The sequence below is a fragment of the Onychostruthus taczanowskii genome, unplaced genomic scaffold (genome assembly GCF_017590055.1).
Source record: "Onychostruthus taczanowskii isolate IOZ18803 unplaced genomic scaffold, ASM1759005v1 scaffold34, whole genome shotgun sequence".
Classification (NCBI taxonomy): Eukaryota; Metazoa; Chordata; class Aves; order Passeriformes; family Passeridae; genus Onychostruthus; species Onychostruthus taczanowskii.
In genome coordinates this window covers 4,798,877-4,818,253 of record NW_024500794.1, presented here as the reverse complement: position 1 = coordinate 4,818,253, position 19,377 = coordinate 4,798,877, and the positions used below count along the sequence as shown (strand labels likewise).

The window sequence follows — 19,377 nt, the reverse complement described above, 5'->3', positions numbered from 1 at the left end:
GTTTTCTTTTCATCATCTTCCTCCTATTGGTCTCTCATATCTTTAAAGCTCTCCGTCTCTCTTGTTACTTACTCTTTCCACAGACTTAAACATATTTGCCAGGTCTCAACCTTTCTCCCAGTCTTTGCCCAGCAAACACAGCACTGGTGGTTGCTGGTGTGACTCTGATGGTCATTCATGAAAGAGGGGACATCTGCCACTTCAGTGCTCCTTCAGCCCAGGGACAGATCCTCTTTCAGATTCATCTGTCCCCTTGGCCTTCAAAGGTCACCTCTTATCGTTTCTGTGATCGAAGACTGGAACAGAAGTGTGCAATGTCAGGCTGCCAAAAATAAATCGAATTGGCTCCTGGCCAGTGTCATCAGTTGGCTGGTTGCCATGGCATGCTTGGCTGCTACTACCCTGAGGCGTGCTGACCGTGCTGCTTTGGGGTGGTGATGCTCATCTGCCTTGAATTTTACTACAATGGCTGTATCATGCTATCTGTTGATACCTTCCCTGGTGCAAGCACAAGCAAAAGGCAAGGGCATTTCCTTAGTACCCAGGAGGGATTTTTGCCTTTATCTAAGGGCAGGACAGAAAAAGATAGGGTGTGGGGAAAGGAATAACTAACCTGATAAAGACAAGAGCACAGTTTTTAATGCTCAGTATTTCTGGAGAGGGGAGTGGTTTGTTGTGCCAGTCAGTAGTTCCCCTGACAGCCCTCACCTCTCTCCTTGTTACTCAGTTCTACATGCTCTATTTGTCTTTTAGTAATGGCCTAGAAAACGGCTTCGAACAAATGTCCTGTATCCAATGGTACTTGGTCTGGGACCCCAGGCATTCCCAGCTGTACAGCAGGGCAGTTTCTAAGCTATCCTCATTGTATGTAAAAGTGAAAAAGAGATGGATTCCAGCATGGGTAAGGCATGAAATGAGTCAGTGGGCTTTGTTCAGTGGCAATGAAGGATTGATGTAAGAAGGATGATCTCTCAACCCTCTTCATGTCTTTTGGTGGATGGCAGGAATGCCAAGTTATCTTGTCGTCTGAGCATCTTCATCAAGACTTAGATTTATAGGTTTTCTTCTTGTGATCCAGCTTTTGGCTCTTTGGTGTTGGTATTATGCTTAGATAGGCTCCCTTAGATGCCAACCTACTCAACAAGACAAAATCCAAAACTGATGGGGAAAATTTATACATTGCATATGGATGAGGAAGTGAGACTCGTTTAGTCGTGGTTGCATTGGCTTAAATCCAGAAAGTCTCCATGAAGGTTAGTGGAAAGAATCTGGTAGTGCAGCTGTGAAATGAGATCAGCATCCAGCACGGCAGACTGTGGAAGAAGAGGAGCTATGATGTCCTCCTGGGGAGGAGAGGAGGTGAATGTCACACACTGTTAGATTAGTTTTGTACTTTTCACAAGTTTTCAAGTCTCACCTCCAAATTGGGTTGGCTCTCGCATCAAAGCACTCTCAGATTGTCAGGTAAGAATACAAAGCCCAGAAATGTGAACGAGTAAATTGTGCCTAAGGAAACAAACGGATCTTCTTTTGTTGGGAAGTGAAGAATGCTTTTCCTGCTTTGTGAAATAGCTTTACAATGGAGCAGCTTCACAGCTGAAATGAAAAATTAGCCAGGTGACAAGCGCTTTGCATGTAAGCGGGGTAGCAGTTCCCCTAGGGCCCTGTATCCTGCAAGCAAGGAGCACTGGGAGGCACCATCTTCCCTTCACTTTCTCAGAGGGAGCAAGTCCCTGTGGATCCTTTTTCATAGTTCACAGTTGAATCAGCTCTTTGTTTTCAGTTCAGTCCCCATATTGATGGAAGGACAATACTTGCTGCACTTTGGGAGCACTGGCTGTATAAAGATTTGGAAAGGGAGACTGTCTATTGTCTTGTACCAGCCAGAACGTGCAACCTGCACTATGCAAGATGATTGCAGCTGTGTGACTTGGAATTTCAGCCTTGGCTCACGAGTAGCTGGCATGAGACAGAACCACCTCACTGCCATTCCTGTTTCAAGGGAGCTTATCTCTGCTGCTACACCTGGCAGCCAAGGAAAGCAATGCAAATACAATAGTCTTCCCATGACTGCCCCAGAGGAACAACTCTAAGCAAGCATGGCAGCATTTTTTTGTGTGTAGTGCTACTCCAGCAACAAAGTAAAGACTATATAAATGCAGTTTAGGTTGCCTGACACATGCTGAAGTACGAGTCTGTGTCTAGTCCCCAGCTGCTCTGAAATTTTAGTCTTTGCATTGCCTCTACATGGGTATAAACATCGCCTATTTCATAGCTGGGTTTGCATTGGTGAGAACAGCCATGTGAGGGGCAGGTTGGAATGTCACAATTTTCTTACACACAACCTGACACAGATGCAGGATTTTCTCCTCTACTGCGGTGCAATACTGTCTCTTGTCCCATGTATGCCTCAGGTCTGCTGTTTCCTGATGAGGTTCAATTTGCCCTGTAGAGGTGGGAACTGCACTAGTGGACCAGTGGTAAAGCAGTACTTGACCTTTTTTAATGAAATCATAGGTGACATTAAGCATATTTACTGATTAAAATGTGTGAGCCAACTATGGAAAAGGCCCCTTGAGGAGAGCAGGGTAACCACTCCTTCGTACCTAAGAGGTACCAGTTCTTCTGGAACCTCAGTAAGGACTGCATGGACACTCAAGGCTGGTTACTGGAGTCACTGGCTTATTTAGTGAAGGCTGCAAATTAGAGGAAAGGTGACAGCAATCTTTCACCCCTTGTGGTTGGCAACTACAGCTGTTGCTCTTCCAAACCACACGTACAGGAGGCATTGTTTAGGGCAGAGCCTGCCAGTGTCACGGTGTGTGCCATGTTGTACCGTAGTCACTCATGCCAACACATGGCTCTACAGCCAAGACCAGTGGTCGAACTCCACCCAGATTTTTGCTTTAAATTACTCTCATTACAATGTTTTTCTCAGCGGCCCTCTTCATCTGCATTCAGATCATCTTCAGAAAATGCTCCATGGGAAGGAGGCTTTCTGGCATAAATTATAAACAAAATGTCTGCTGAGAAGGGCTCAAATAGCAGACTTTTGGACAGTCAGGACAAATAGACAATGAAATTTAGCTGATGGCTGTCTGCTGTAGGTGCCAGAAGTGCTCTGCACCACTGCCAGTGTAATCTCTTTACACTAGGATCAAGTAGGCTGGACTTTTCAGATACATATGAGCTTGCAGAGTATCAGCTGGGATTTACAGCTCCAGGGAGCTGAAACCCAAAAGTAGAAATACTGACTCTGTGGTGCAGATGATTGCCACATGCAGAGGAAAAGGATTTGTAAAGTTCACCAGGTCAGCACAGTCAGATTAGTTAGACATTCCTCAAGAGCTATTTAATAGGTGCATTCATACTGGATTATCAATGTCAGTGCAGTGATCATTTCCAAGCTCTGTGGAAATTTCATGGACTCTGGCAAGGTGAAGTTGCACCCACAAGGATCCATGCAAATAACTGGTAGAGGAAGACAGAAATTGCCAATCTAGGTCAGAGCTAACATCCAGTACTGCTCTCTGTGGCTAGCACAAAGCACTGCTATGGGCAGATCCAGGGTAAACCACTTCTCTACTGCTGGGACTCATCCCTGTCTTCTACTGTCTAAGATCTGGTTTAACAAATAAAGCATGATGTATTCTCTCTTTTGATGCTAATATAACTGTGGTGTTATATGGCATATGTGTGTGTGTGTATGCACACAAAATATCTGATTGAGTATCAACAGTTTTCCCAACTCCAACCAACTGTACAATAGCCATAAAGTTCAGTGACAAATTGGCCACCATTGCCCTAAATATCTTTCTGTACTTGTGCTATGTCACAGAAACAGCAAAATCTTGTGATAGCCCTACTTCATGCCTTTGATTATGGTATATAGCATCATATAGTATGCATTTATGCACAGAGGGCATAGTCTTACAGCCCTTGCTGTTCATCTCCTTCCTGAAGAAAACACAAGAAGTGCTTTCAGCTGCTTTTTATATGAAATTATTCCCATGCTTTTTAGGAGCTCTGTTGCTTTTCTCTACACTCCCTTCAAATCTGCAAATCTATTTTATGAGATGGAATGACAGATAGTCTTCACTTAGTCCAAAAAAAGCTGTAACTTTTTACACGTTTCCAGAAGGGCATTATTTCTTCTGTTTTGTTCCTCATCCCAGTCCTTGCACACACCAATCTCCTTCCTTTTTGCAGACAGCTACTGTAGGAGCACAGATGAAATATTTTATTTAGCCATATGATGATCTGTAAGACTGGGCAGTGGCCAAGAGAACCAAGGAAAATGTAAGCAGTGACAGAAGGCTTACAAGTCAAGCCACTGGCATCAGCTCTGTGGGATAGTTTCCACCTCCAGTTCTGGACCTCCAATAGACCTGTGAAAGACCATATTACACAAGCTCAATTTGAACAGGTTTCTAGACACAATATTTCTCAAGGCTAGTCATGCTGTAAGTTTGATTTAAAGAAGGGCTTCCTCATTTCCTAGATTTCCTCTCTAGACATCTTTCAGGAAGAAAATAGATGAGATATTGAAAATAATGTGTGTGGGAGACCCAAATGCTAGAGAGTACCACTATCGTGTGCTTTGCTGTTCTTTGAAGTCTGGTCTGGTTTTGCAGGTTACTAGAACTGTGACTTCTTTCCTACTTCTGTATTCCCTGCCAAAGGCTCCCTTTACATATTCTTTAGCTCTGATGGCCTGTATCATTTAAGAGCCTTGGTTATATCATCACCAAATGTGAATTGGTGAAATGTTTCTTTTTTCTTTCTGCATCCTTAGCTACATCAGTGTCAACATGGAACATTGGAACAGAGCAGAAAATCTCAATCTAAGTCCTGGCAGCCAGGAGTCCACCTTGGACACCTGCCTTTCACTAGGCTGTAGTGTAGTCAGGAAAAGAGCTATGGAAAGCTGGACAGGGTCCAGGGATGTAAAGGAAAATGCTGTTCCCCTAATGGTCAGAAAAGTGAGACTTGGTGCTTCATGCAAATAAGTCTCAGATAAAGGTCATAAGGTCCCAATTAGCCAGTGTTCAAAGAATGACAGACTTCCCAGCTGTACCTTGAGGCAATAGCAAATGAGTTCTTCCTTCATTATGAAAGAAAGCAGAAGGTGGAAGACACTATTCGACCTCTCCATCTTCCTTCAGCAAAGCACAGTAATTGGTAATGCTAGTAATGATAACTGGACATTACCTGTAACCTCCAGGGCTTAATGAAGAAGGAAATCTCTCTGACATTTGGAACACCAACCAGATCCCAAAGCTGAAGTGGGTGCAGTGGTACAGAACCACAGCTGATAATGCATTGTAGGTACAGGGAAGGGGATACAAGAGCAGGAACAAGAGCTGTGGCCATTATGCAGGAGCATTCCCTAATGCTGCTGACTTTGACAAAACTGTCTTTGCAGCTGTGAAAAATGTTTCAAAGACTTCACTTGATAACCACTTGAAGAGATGGAAGATGGAATAAAGTAAAAGTTATTTAAAGTTGGGGTGGTAGCAAGTACTTGTAAAAACCTCTTTGATGTTCTTAAAAGCTTGGGGCACACATTTATTTGGAAATGACACAAGTCTCTAACAGGGAGGTGTGAATGCAAGCTTGTGTGGACTGAATCCATAACGGTCTAGTTTTCAAATTAATATGGGACTCCATTCCCTCACTGGGTGGGTGTGAGCTTAGGGAAAAAAAAAAAAAGAGTAAGTATTCCAGTTTAGACATCCTGTGTTACCTATTCTGCTTATGCAAGGCTAGGATTTCACCTGTGATTTCAGCCTCAGTGTCACAAGCAGTTCAGAATAACCTCCAGTCATTGGTGCTGAAACAAGGAATATGTCACAGGAGGCCAAACCCTGGGATTGAATTGTCCCCATTCAGAAATATTTGTGAGTTGAAGGAGTCTGTCTTAATCTTAGATCTGCTCACAAATGGTCGCTATATTTGTCTCCCTGGAAGGCACTCAGTGCAATCTTGCAGCATTGGTCCTCTGCTTTCCCTTGTTGTCAGAAGAGATGGAAATCCCCCACATTCATGGGATGTGATCAAAGGGCTGCTGTGAGTTTATCTTCAGTAGGGCTGCTACAGTTCATAGGAGCAGCAATTCTCTCTGGCCCTTTGTCTGCATTCACAGTCCATTATTCAACAGGTACACCAGGGATCCAGGTGGTGAAAGGAGGTAAGTTCTTTATTGCCAAACAGTGAGGAGGCACGAGTGTCACCTTGATCTTGCAACTCTGTTCAAACACTGCAAATAGGTTTGGCACCTGCCTTTAAGCCTGTCTTTGGAGTTGAAGATATGTTTCCACAAAGCCATTCCAGAACTATCGCCAAGCCTTTGTTGGGAGACTTAGCAGTGTGGCCAAGCATGATGCCTGTTTGGACTAAGCTTGACCTCTTGTTCATGACACATCCTCTCCCAAGCACAGCTGAGGCCCACCAGGAAGGCACAGGGAGAAAATGCACAGCACTGCTGCTGAGCAGCAGACTGGTCTCCAGAGACACTAACCCAGCACTGTTCACTGCACTCAATAAAGAGACAGAAAACGAGAAAGAAAATGAGTTTTTGTGCCTCAAGATAGAAACCTTTTACATTGCTGAAGCCAAATGACTATGAGCAAGATGGATGGAGTCACTGGTTTTTACATAGGGAAGAAGAAGAAAATTTCAGCTGCTCCTAACTGATGTAGCATACAACTACTTCTTGTCCTCATTTCTAGCAAAACACATAGGTATGGCTCTGCCAAACAGAAGAGATAAGTCTGATCACAGTTCAAACCACAACTGTGCAGGGCTTCTGAGTCTTGATAGACTTGAATTTTTCTGTGATAATCTTTTTTTCATTAAAGGACCCTTTAATTATTCAAACCCAAACATATTATATACCATTACCAGGAATTATGGAAATTTGAGAATGAAGTAGCAAGAAAATCTTTGTCTGCTCTTAGAGTAATTAGCATGTGAGGGTCAGGTCCTCCCTGAATGGGACATCTAGGAAGCTGAAATCCAGTGAGCTTTGTAAGCAAGCCATTGGGCTGCTGGACACATTTTCCCCTGATGCCTCCTGCTGGAGCTATTCCATTTTGTATAAATTATTTATTGTTTGTTGGAGCCAGGATGTGGCATTTGGTCTCCCCTATTCCAGATGAGTGCCCTCACCACTGGTCTACAGAGTCAATGTTTTTCTCTGGCCCGATAAATATTTAATGGTTTATGGAAGTGGAACAGCTCCAGCAGGAGAGGAAGAGTAAGAGAGACGTGTTCATTCACATGGATACCTCACAACATTGCTCTGTGACCAGCAGGCAAGACCCGAGCCAAGGACCTTTATAGCAAATAAAATCAGCAGGAGGAGACAATAAGAGCACAAGGTGGTGGGGTGCCACTTCCTATGCCTCAGTGCAATTTCAGAGCAATGTCAGAGCAGCTCAGGCCAGATGAGCTCATGCCTCATATCAGGCCCTCTTCTTGTGACCACCGTTATCAAAATTAGAGTGCTCAAGCCAAAATTATGGGCTGCTCCACCCTGGCCAACAACATGCAACCTCTGCACGTGGAAGTTGTGGTAACTGGCAGCTTCCATGGACCTGTGCGGATCCGGGCGTCATGGTAGACTTTGGCTGCACACAAGATGGTGGAGGAGCAGCTACTGCTCGGTCCCACAGCTGAGTCAGGGACAAGGAAAATGTCCTTTGATGAGCAAAAGAAGCCTTGTTGCTGCAGACTAGCTCAGCAAAGGGCTGTCTTAGCTCCCTGTAAGGGTACTTTTTACCACCATGGTGGACAGTACTGAGGAGCTGTTGACAACCCAGATATTCCTGCTGTTCCAGAGAGGTGGTGCATCCCAGCTATGGCACAGCTGGCTGTGCACAGGGCATGGGGCTGCCTGGCTGTGCCCCTAGGTGGTCTCCCCAGCATTTGCAGCTGTCCCACCAAGTGCCCTCATGTCACGGCCGAATTCATTATCTGCCTGATGGAATTGTTATTGTGAAAAGCCAATTAAAGCGAGATGGCTACTGTGGGACAGCTGCATTGGTTCGCTTGGCACAGCACTCAGAGAGTTCAGAGACTCAATAGTCCCTCTCCAACTGGGAGAAACAGCTCTCAAAACTGGTCAAAAATAAAATAAAACAGAGCTTGCCAAATTTGAATTAAAATCAGAATTACTGATGCAAACTGCTGCCACCTTCACAGAGAAGACTGGTGCTGGCAATAAGAGCACTCAGGAGAGGTTTTCCAGACAGCTCCTTCCTTCCTTCCTGCTATACAGCTTGGCTCTTTGAAAATGGCCAGTGCCAGGCTCAGGGCTGCCTTACACCTCCTTTTCTGTGGAGCTGATCACTTACTGGGCAAGCATCACACTCCTCTGGTCACAGAGATTTCTTGGGGCAGAAGGGATGACAACACAGCCCAACCCCTGACCTTAAGTCAAACCAGGATGATCTGGCTTTTATATAAAGTGCCAGCTGCCTACCCAGTTTTGCAGGACAGGCACTGTTGCTCCTGATCTTTCCATCCTCAGGAAAGCAGTTAAGCAGTCCCAGACAAGGGATTTCAAGAAGAGGGGAGAATCGCTCTGCATCACAAATGCCACTGTGATGTCTCAAAATGGGTTTTTTTTTCCCCACAAGTGTTTGTAGTTCAAAATGCCTCTTCCTATGTCTGGGCTCTCAAGCCTCCTCCTGATGAAATGAAAAGCAAAAGCTCCCAGGAGTTTCCCTGGGTACAGTGTGAAGCCTAAACTGCCTTCTGGAGAGCAGTGCCTGTCTATTATCCTGCACAAAACACATTGGGATTCTATGGGTGTGCACCAGCCGTGCGTTTGAGAAATACTAGTAATTTCTTTGATGCAAAGAGCTGGTGGTGTTGGTGTTGCAGCTGCTGGGGATAGTTATCAAGAAGATGGCTGTGGAAAGCCTGACAACAGGCATTTAATAATTTTAGCATCCAATTTGCAGAGCCTTGGTGTATGATGATGGACAGAAACAAACTAATGATCTCTAAATTAAATTTCTCCTTCATTTAAACTCGAAATGGAAGGATGGCAAAGGGAAGAAAAAGAGACATTTTATATCCTCCCCTTGATTGCAATTCCCTGCCTTCAGCTAGATCGATATCATTTCTGCTGGAGATGGAGGCTGCCTCTGGTTTCCATGGCAATGTGGTTGTTGGAGGCTTGCAGGCCCCATGAATCCCCAATTTATCAGTCTTCTAGGCTTTAATAATGGAGACCAGCAGTCAGGCAGCTTATGAATGGCACATGTCTTTTTAGCTGGGGGAAGGGAGGCGGGAGCATGGTTTGTAGTAAGGGCTGCAGCAATTTGTTTTCCTGCCACCGACAGCTGAAGGGGGAGGAGTACGAGGGGAGGAGTGGCACATTAATTCTGGATGCACTGAAGGAATTTCTAGGCCATTTTGCCACAATTACAGAAGATTTCCTCCTTTAGTTTCTTTTCCCTAGCCAGTTTTGCTGGGGAAGGGGAGGAGAAGAGCTTCACAGTCAGTCCTGTGTGAGGAGGTGGGAGCTGTAGATGGAGAACCCAAAGGCTCTAACACTCTGGGCATTTCCTTCCTCTTCTTAACCCTCTTTATTTCAGGATCAGCAGTGCATGAATGCCAGCAGTCTGCCACAGTTTCAGGTTCATTTTTATCCCCTACCAGCATTGCCAGGCTTCTCAGCAGAGCTGTGAGATGGGCAGACCTCTGAGGACCTGATCTGTCTGTCAAACTTCTGTCACTTGCTGTGCCATTCTCTGTGCATCTGCCTGGCCTCTCCAAATTCAGACCTCCATCCCCAAAGGGCTGTAAGCTTTGTTCCCTGAATTAATTATTTTGCTAGGAATGTCCTGGCTGTAGAACAATCTATCTGTCACTTCAATGAAGTTCAATTTGCCTATACCTATTCAGGGTATTTCCATTTCTTCCTATCTTTCTTCTGATTTCTCCCCTATAATCTCATAGGGCTGTTGCTCTAAAGAAGCTAAAGAACAAATGGATGTGTCTTAGAAAGACCTTGTTCCTCTGTCCCCTCACATGCCCTCTCTTTCTAAACCATCCTCCTGAACTTAAACCAGTAAGGGAGAAAAGATGGGTGACACAAAAGAATGCTGTTGCATGAGATAGGGACGTCCTGTTTTCCAATACTGTTATGTCCTGTTCTTGACAGCCAAGAACAGCTGTCAACTGTTACATTCCACAGCTGGAAGGAAGTTAAAACCTCTATATCCAAGCTCTTTGAATCATAAAGTATTTAAAGAATTAAAGACTACCCCTTCTGGTCTGCAGGATCTATGTGAAATCAACAGGGGCAGGGGAGAAGAGGATTAAAGAACAACTTATGGGTAATTTTTCTAAGGTTTTCCTCAGGTGAACTAGTGAATGCAGGAGACAAAAGGGCTGGTAGCTTGGAATTACTCCTGGAGGGAGCCCTTCTGGTTCATCAGGACAGCTGAGCACCTGATTGTTCATCATATCAACTCTGATCCCAGCTAATGCTGGGGACACCCTGTGCAAGTCACTTCCCCTTTCTCCCCTTCAAGCTCCCTGGCTGTGAAGACCATGGCACCTTGGCAGAGGTCTGTTGAGGTCACAACACCTCTGAGGTCACAGCACCTTTGATGCTGTTTGGTAGGAGGCCACTCAATACCAGTATAAAATATCTGCCTCTAAGGCACTCTCATCCTGAAAGAGCTCTTCTACCTTGCCTTTGGCCACTGTACTAAGCAGCCTCCCACCTGCCCACCACTTTCTGGTGCGACAGAGCATCCCCACAGAAGCACTGTGACAGACGACACTGCTGCCAGGTGGGAGCCCTCTGTCCTCTCTGCAGCTGCCTTTGCTTGTAGTGTGACAGTGGCCAAGGGACTAGCCTTGCTAAAGAAGATCTTGCTGTCTGAAAACCTAGCCACTCTGGCAGGGCTTCTTCCAGTTGCAGCTGCATTGAAATTGCCCAGTTTTGGGTACAGTAGGAAGGGAGTTTGGGACAAAAGTGCTGGTGATAGGCAGCGATAAATGAACAGTCAGCAGTAGGCATGTCGTTTTTCTCAGCTTCCATGTCTGGCATCCACGGATGTGGGAAAGAAACAGCAGTGGAAGAAAGAAAGAGAGCTGCTTCTTTCCAATTCTCCAGGATGGAAGAATATTTGCAAACGTGGCTCTAACAGGGTTAACACCTCACATTCACAAGGAACATCCTCCCTTTTCTCTCCCCACCCTCTTCCTCCAGCACTCCCTTTTCTCTGGAGACCTCAATGCTCTCTTCCGTCAGCTGAAGTTGGGGAGTTTCCTCAGCAACCCGGCAGCTGGTGTCTAGACACTGTGAAAGATGCTTTGCAATGGAGCTGTGAGCCTGACTCCCTTGACACCCCCTCCCCACTGCTGCGCACCCTGAGCATCTCTCCCACCTTTCCCTCCCTTTCCTCTGCTGCACACATGGATGCCAGTGCAGGCTTGGATTTCCATGGTGGTGCTGGAGGAAGAAGGGCCTGGGGTGGGATGAGAAGGAGTGGAAATCCCTAAGCTGCTTCCTCTTCACCCTGACAAAGTGAAAAGGCAGCTGGGGCGACAGGACTCTGTCTGGCTGTCCTCTGAGGATTTAGCAGGATCAGAAAAAGAGGCAGATGTCCAAGCTTGGACCAAAGTTACCAGCTATGGGACTTACAGAAGTTGTAGTTTTTTGGGTTTTTTTCCTCACTGCTGGCACAACTGAACAATTCTTATATGGTTCTGGAAAAAGATGAGGTGGTACAGGAATGTAGGAGGCTCAAGCTACCATGTATTTTGGGGCCATATTAGCATTTTTGTTTCAACCTTAATGGGCTGACTTGCTTGCTGCTTTCCAGTAGTTATTGGGTGACTTCCCTGGACTTCTTGCCTGCTACTTGCTTTGGGGACATTCCTCCACCACCTTGTTGGAGGGTGTGCCAAGGGTTTGCAGATCTCCCAGGTGCCTTGTGCTCACCAGGACTCCCAGGACTCACAGGAATCAGTACCATGGCTCTGTCTCTACTTAGTGAGAGATTAACCAAGGATTTGGGAGAAATAATACAAGTCAGTACCCTGGACCAGACACAGCCACTTCTGTGAAATACCCAATTCCTTCATTTCTTGGTGTTTAGCTGGGGCAGCATAAGTCTACCAGTTTTCAGAAGCAGCAAGTTAGGAGGGTGGAGGATTTTAGCTCTGCATATGATGCATAATAGGGCTGACTGCAATGGGCTAACATGGATCAGGAAGAGAACTGTGTAAGCAACAGCTCTGAACCTGAAGTGTGTCTTGTTTCAGCAGTCTCAGACCTACCATCGTCTGCCTGGAATAGACTTCTGGCTGGCTAGAAGGACAGATGGATTGGGACAGATGAATCAAGCTGTGAAGCCTGGATCCAAATCTGGATCCAAATGTCATTAAAACTAGGAGATGCTCAGGGCAGGGATTTTAAATGAGGCTTTCCAGTGCTCCTTATCCTAAAAAAAAAAAAAAAAAAAAAGGAAAAAAGAAAGAAAAAATAGTAGAGTCATCTCTGGGTCATGTGAGATCTGCTTTTAAGAGGACAGTAAAGCCAAGACTAATATTTGAGAGCAGAGTGATAACTGGATGAGGAACAGTTTTTCAGTTCCATCTCTACCCAAGCTGTAGCTGGCAAAGGACAAAGTAAGGAGGAAGCACGACAAATGCTACAGAGAGCAGTGTCTGAGTAGATTTGGGCAGTACTTCAGCATGAATGCACAGGAGAGTTCTAGCTGCACAATCAGTATCAGCAATAATTACGCAAACACTGAGAAAGCAACAAAAGCAAAATCTCTGCATCTGTAGTAGAATCCCAGAGTGTTGTGCAATTTCTCAACTCTTGGCATTGGCTGTGGTAATTTAAAAATCTGCAGTGGAATAGAGACAAAAAGGAAAACAAAACCCAAGCCACCAGTCACAAAAGAAATGATCATCAAAAAGGTTGCTGCTGCTGTGGTCATAAGCTGATGTCTTCTCTGATTTAATTAATCTTGGCAAGTCAGACGGGAGCTGGGCAGGTCCCAAGAGACAGTGTTTTACCCGGAAATCCACTCAACCTAATTTCACTAATGTAGGGCAGTAGAGAGACTTGGAGAGGAGCCTGCATGCTCAGCCATTAGAGCACAGCATCAGCAAAGGCAGCTGGAAGCACCACCATCCAGCAGAACTGCTGCTTGTGTGCCTGCCTCAGCTGCACAGCAACCAGAGCTGCACGTGTTCCTGGCGTTTGCTCCCCCAGCAGCGCTCACAGACACGACTCTCACCCTTTCCAGGAAATAAGTGGAGTGCTGAGGAGCAGGAGCTCTTTAAGACCCTACAGCAGCAAGACTTTATATGTCACTTCCATGTTGTTACTCTTCCATGATGTTCCCCAGCAGGTGCCAGTTGGAGCTGTAGGTATAAAGCCTCTCTTTGACACAGGCTCTTCAGCTGAGAAACACACATCAGCCTTTCCCACCATGCAGCTCTACCCTTAAACAATTCTGCACTAACGGCTTAAGGTTTGTCCAAGGCTGCCCACAAAATTTCTCAACTTGACTGCACCGTCCAGAGTGCTAAATGGAAGTGAGAACAGTGGCATCTCAGCTCACAGATGCCTGTCTCTTTAGCAAAATTATCCTATGCTATAAGATGATCTGGACTGCAGCAAAGATTGAAATAAAAAAGCAAACTAAAATCTTAGAGCTAGAAGGGTGGGACCACAGGACTGGAGTAACCACAAACAGTGCAAATGATGACTGGTGTGCATTAAAAGAACTGTAAGGGTGGTCATTTCAAGCACAAACTAAGTTGTTGTTAGTTTGAGATGATTTTTTTTTTTTAGCTTTCTGGCCTAGCCATTCTTGCTTTTCCCTTCAGGACTGAATTTGGTTTTGGTTCCCCCTCAAGTTTTTTGGGTTTTTTTTTTGCTTTATGTTACAGCTCTGCCTCCCCTCCTGCTCTCTTTCCTCCATTCTCATTTTGTGAGTTTGGGTTTTTCTTTTTGCTCTGCAGCTGGAGTGCTCTAGAACAAATGTGAATGTCTCTACCTTGGCTTGCTGCAGGTGTGGATATTCCCAGGCTGCAACTTGTCCTAAAGTAGGCATCCAAATAAGACAAGTTAACAGAGTCTTAGAAATGTCCCATTTATTTCCACTAATTAGGAAGGAAGGAAAGGATGAGAAGATCAGCTGCAGATGTCTCTCTGCAGATGTCTGGAGTTAGGTGAGATATCCATCCAGTCTGACTTCAGCTTTCTGATTTCATGTCACCACGTGCACATTGATGCTGCCCCAGTCCAGGCCCAGCTGAAGAAAGAGCTCATTGCTTCCTGCTTGTTCTGTCCCTTGCAAGTGGACACAGGGGGCTCTGATCGTGCAGGCAGGAGGAAATCTCACAGTGCTGGCATGTTCAGAAGGGAGGCAGCTTTGTACAGGTGGAAGTTTGGCTACCCAGGATGAAATGTTTTTGTTCCTCAAGCGGGGGATAGCCTGAATTCTCAACCACTTTTTTGTCACCTTTGCAACAAAGTGAATGAAACATGCCCAAACTGTGCAGTTCTGGCCGTATAATGGTATTTGTCCTCTGCAAACCCAAAGGTACAATAACCCAGAGTTCAAAAAAAATAGAAAATCAAGACTAGTATTGGGTAAAAAGCAATGTAAAAGATATCCTCTCTGATGTGTGGAATTCCCAGGACAGCTATCTGCAAATCTCCCTGGGGATACCCTGCCCTCCCTTGCTGGGACACTGAAAACAAGGCTGGAAAAAGCCCAGAAAACATACTGCAGAAACAGCCTGCATCAAACAAACTGGTGAGTCAGATAAAATGCCTCACCTTTCCTTGTGAATCAGAAGCTGCTGTTAACTGGCCCTGATGTCACTGGGGTTGTGGTGCATTGCCCCCATTGCGCAGAGCGTATCCTCTTCTTTTTGCTGCTATGGGTTAACAGTGCCACTGCTTGAATTTTGGTTTTTTGGGGTTTTTTTTTGGTGCTGAATTCTTTTTTCCTTCATGATATTTCTTCTTGCTAAAGTTCATTACTACATAATAACACCAGGTTTCTTCTTTTCCCTCATCCCAAAGATCGAGGAAGCGCTGGTAAAGCTGCTAGGAAATAAGACATAGCTTAGCAGTGTGTAGCAGGACTCAGAGTCTTTCTTCTTAAAGCTTCAACATCATGCAGGAGAAAAGAGGGAGACTGATTCATTGAATTTTGTATGATAATTCTTAGTCAAAAAGCTATAGTTCTTTTTTATACTTGGAATATGCGCAGTCCAGCATTTGAGTGGTATGATCCCTCTCTGTTGGCTTGAATATGTGATGAAGTGATGTTAAATTGTTCCTGCTGCTCCATGATCCCTGTTGGTCCAGTCTATTTCTTCCATGGCAGAAATCAGACCAGTCTCTGGCCTTCTTCAGCAGAGAGTCATTGGCCTGCCACTATCTGCTCCCCAGAGAACATTAATGGGGACAGTGAGGCACCTCTGTGCAGTCCTTCTGCCAGCCAGGATCTCTAGACGCCATGGGTACTCCCTGGAAATTAGATTTGCCACTGTGGTGAGCTAACACAGAATAGAACATGGCAGAAAATTGTGTTTCAACTTGCCTGCTTATCCTAAGAGCAAGGACACCATAGGAACACTGAGCTAACCAACATTGCTGCCAGCTCCTCCACCTTGAGTGCGAGCAGATTTCCTGTCCATGCTTCCTGGAGTGCTGTCAAGAGCCCACCACTCTAGGAGCTGGACCCCACTTTCAGCTGCTGATTAACAGGGCGTCTGTGTGACTTGGTAGCATAGCAGATGTGCAGGACTCCCAGTGTCTGTCTGTATATCCCTGTGCTTGCTGTGTTATGGGCCTGCCTGTCGTGCTGTCCTGAGGGGGCTGTGGGACTGCTGGCACTGTGGGACATGTGCATATTTTTTTGGTAGGAAGACACAAAAAGTTTTAAACACAATGAAAAGCAGTGTCAGACTTGGGCTCCTGAAGCCATGTTATATCTCTTTGTTGCTCTTTCACTCATCTTCCATTTTTGTGAGAAAACCCCAGAAATTCTGCCTTACTAGGATCTGTCAGAGCCATGTAAGAAATCAGACTTTGCTGCTGGCTAACAATAATCTTTTCACTCAGATTTAGGGGTAGATGGTTGCACACTGGGATTCTACTCTCAGCTTTGTAATTCAATGTGTCTCCTGCTATGAATGCCTTGAAGAGCAGCATTAAAGGGACTCTCCTCCCTCCCAGTGATCAAGTCATTCAGGAAAATTAAAAAAGTAGGCCAAGCTTTGCCTCCCAATGATACTTGTTATGATCCTATTTTAATCAGTAGCCTATTTTGTCTCTGGTCTGTGATGGTATCTGTACCAGATACAGATGGAGTCCTTGAATAGCATCATGCTTAGCTGTTCTGTATCAAGGGAAGTCCACAGATGTTTTTGCTGACAGGGGGTTTGCAGATGCAGAGGCTGAGGCCATGGGGATGTTCCCACAGAAATTTTTCCTTCTGGAAAATCAGCAGTCAGAATTTACTAAAAGATAAAAAGTATTTGAAGGTCCAGAAGCAGAGCCTTTAATGAAGATAATTCAGAATGGAAAGTTGCACACAACTTAAAGGTGATTCATAAGGAAGTGGTGCTTAGGAACATGTTTAAAACCTAGGCTAAAAGAGCTGAGGGGAAGAGGGAAGTAGGAATGTAGCACCTACTGCGAGTATTGGAAGCAAATACAAGTCTGCCATCTGATGGCATCAAATGGACCAGGCCAAAATGCATGAATGGTGTCATTAAGGAAAGTTTCACATCCCAGTTAGCATCCTCCAGAAACATGAGTATGAGGATGCTAATCCTCACAAACTAAACACTGAAAACTGAACATCCTCACTGTTAGGCTGACAGCATGGGCCATGGTGTGATTTTTGTGTACACCAAGTAGCTTTGCATCAGAGAGACACAGCTACCCTGTTCTGGAGAAGAAGAGAGTTTAGCAATATGGACATAAGCTGTGTGGTGCCAGTTGGCCTTGGGGCCAAGGAGCAGTCCCTGGCCCATTTTATTTACTGGTACAATGTAGTTTGATAGCCCATCAGAGATGCCAGGAACTGTGCAGGGAACCTACAGTGCTCTCTGAATGAGATAGGTACAGTATGTGTCATACCAATGACATGTGGTGTGTCCCACATCACCCTGTCCTCCTTCAGTGCTTGTTTCTTTTCCCTGTTCTTTGTATCCCAAGTGTTTCTTTTCCCTGTTCTTTATGCCAAGTCTGGATTGCTGCTTGCTTGACCTCCCAATGGGCTGTGTGGGACTGGGAGCCAGTGAGGAAAAGGGAGAGATGGCAATGGAGCACACCAGTCACTACAGTGCACTAAGACCCTTGTGCATTATTCTGTCTTACATGTCGGCAGCCCTGGGTCCACCACCACCTTATCCTGTAAAAAGCAATCCACACAGTACATGTTTCTGAAAGAGGCTGGGAACATGTTAGTGCACCCTGGTGAGAGCTGGGCAGTGAAACTCTGAGACAATTAAATCTGTCCTGCTGCAATGAAGGAGATATAGGCTAGATCACTTCAGCTTGAGGGGCATTTCTTTCATTTGCCTTGCTCCTTCTGGCTGCCTCTGCCTTCTCCTGGGTTCTGATCCTCTGTCTACTTCATTGGGGGACAGCTCCTAGCAATAGTTTAACTTCTCATGTGAATGGTGTGCCAGAACAAGCTGCCTGACTGACAGGCAGAGCCAGCTCCCAGTTATACTCAGTGCTTCCCCCCAGGGCATCTTGGCTTTTGAAAGGAGAGACTAGAAAACTGGAGAGATGTGGCAACCTCTGGATGAAGGCTCCCATCCTTGAAGGCTACAGACATTTCTCTCTGTTCAGTGTGAGAGAAGTCTGAGTTACACAGTATAAAAGTTTTCCCTCTGGGTCTTGCAGGCTTCAAGTGTGTATAGAGTTTGTTCTTTGTGACTCTCTTTAAGTCTTGGCTGGGAGTATCCATGTTGTAATTGGGGGACAGTGATTCGACAGTGGTTGGTACAGTCAGCGGGTTCTGTAAAAGGGTGTGTGATCTAGCTGATAAGCCAGGAGTCTAATCAGTGCCTCCAATTAAATCAACAGTAGTTGTCTAGCACATCAGCAACAAGCAAGGCAGCTCCTTCCAGTGGCACATGCTTTCTGGCTGAGGGTGTTTTGTAAGAGCTACATGTTTCCCTGCTGGGCTGAACCTTGGCATGATCTTTTCATGCTGCAGAAATTCGGGGACTTTGAGATCTGGGTGACTTTGGAGAGAGAGAAACCTGAAGCCATGCAGTCCATCAGGCTGTGTGCACATGCAGGATGCTCTAGATCATGGCTGACTAACGCTGGACCATCTCTTTCCCCACTAGATGCTGTAGAAGAAACCAAACCTACTGAAAGTGCCCAGCAGGAAGAGGTGAAAGAAGAAGAGAGCAAGGCGGACCAAGAAAATGCCTGAACATTAAGAAATGACTCCCCATTGCCCCTCCCTCCCTCCCCCTATCCTCTATCCTTCCTTCCCACCCCAATCTCGATTTTCCCCCTTCCTGCTCGCATCTGTGAGCCTGTGTCTGTCCCTCTCCCATTACCACTTAAACCCTTTTTCTCTCTGTGTGGCAAACATTTAAAGAAAAAAAAAAAAAAGCAGGAAAAATCCCAGTCAAACAGTGTGGCTTAAACATTTCTTTGTTTCTTGGTGTTGTTATGGCAAGTTTTTGGTAATGATGATCCAATCATTTTGGGAAAATTCTTGCACTGTATCAGAGTTCTTTGACCTGGCGCGTGCGTGTGTCTGTCTGCCCACTGCGAGCGCTCTCTCTCTCTCTCTCCTCTCTCTCTTCTCCAAGTGTGTGTGTGTGCAATGTTGCGTTCATCTGAGGAGTCCAGACTTACTGAGTGAGTTAAAACAAGAGGGGGAAAAAAAGGTTCTTTTCTTCCTTTTTCAATGTGATGGAATGAACGAAAGAAAAAACAAACAAAAGACCTAACACAACCAACAAATGAACAAAAAAGAATACTAAACCCCAGTTTGTTTTCAGAACTAAAATAACAACTAGAAAATGTGCCAATTAGCGTAATGCTTGGCTCCAGGCTCCTTTTTCAAACTGAACAATAATTATAATAAATGAGAATAATTATCATTAATACCACCGTGTCGCATTTCTATGCTGCTGTACATCCTGCTGGCCTGTGGTCTTTGGTGAGCCACTTCTTGCGTGGCCCAGCTGTGCTCCTTGGCCACAAGTCAGTGACTGACTGCTCTCCTTGGCACTGCTGAGGGGATTTTAAGGGGAGCAGGCTTGGATTTTGAGCAAGATGTTAGCACTGACTAACATAAATAATGAAAGTAGCAAGATCAGTTTTAGGAA

The 19,377-nt window shown here is 45.3% G+C and overlaps 1 protein-coding gene across 1 annotated transcript in view; it reads left to right on the top strand.

The window, feature by feature from the left end:
• The window catches only part of GAP43 (growth associated protein 43), a 52,741-nt gene extending 33,677 nt beyond the window's left edge, over window positions 1-19,064 (top strand). Inside the window, exon 3 of the mRNA XM_041410955.1 lies at window positions 18,379-19,064. Coding sequence (XP_041266889.1) covers window positions 18,379-18,467 — 89 coding nt within the window. The 3' untranslated portion in view covers window positions 18,468-19,064. The remainder of the gene's footprint in view (window positions 1-18,378) is intronic.
• The last annotated feature ends 313 nt before the right edge of the window (window positions 19,065-19,377 follow it).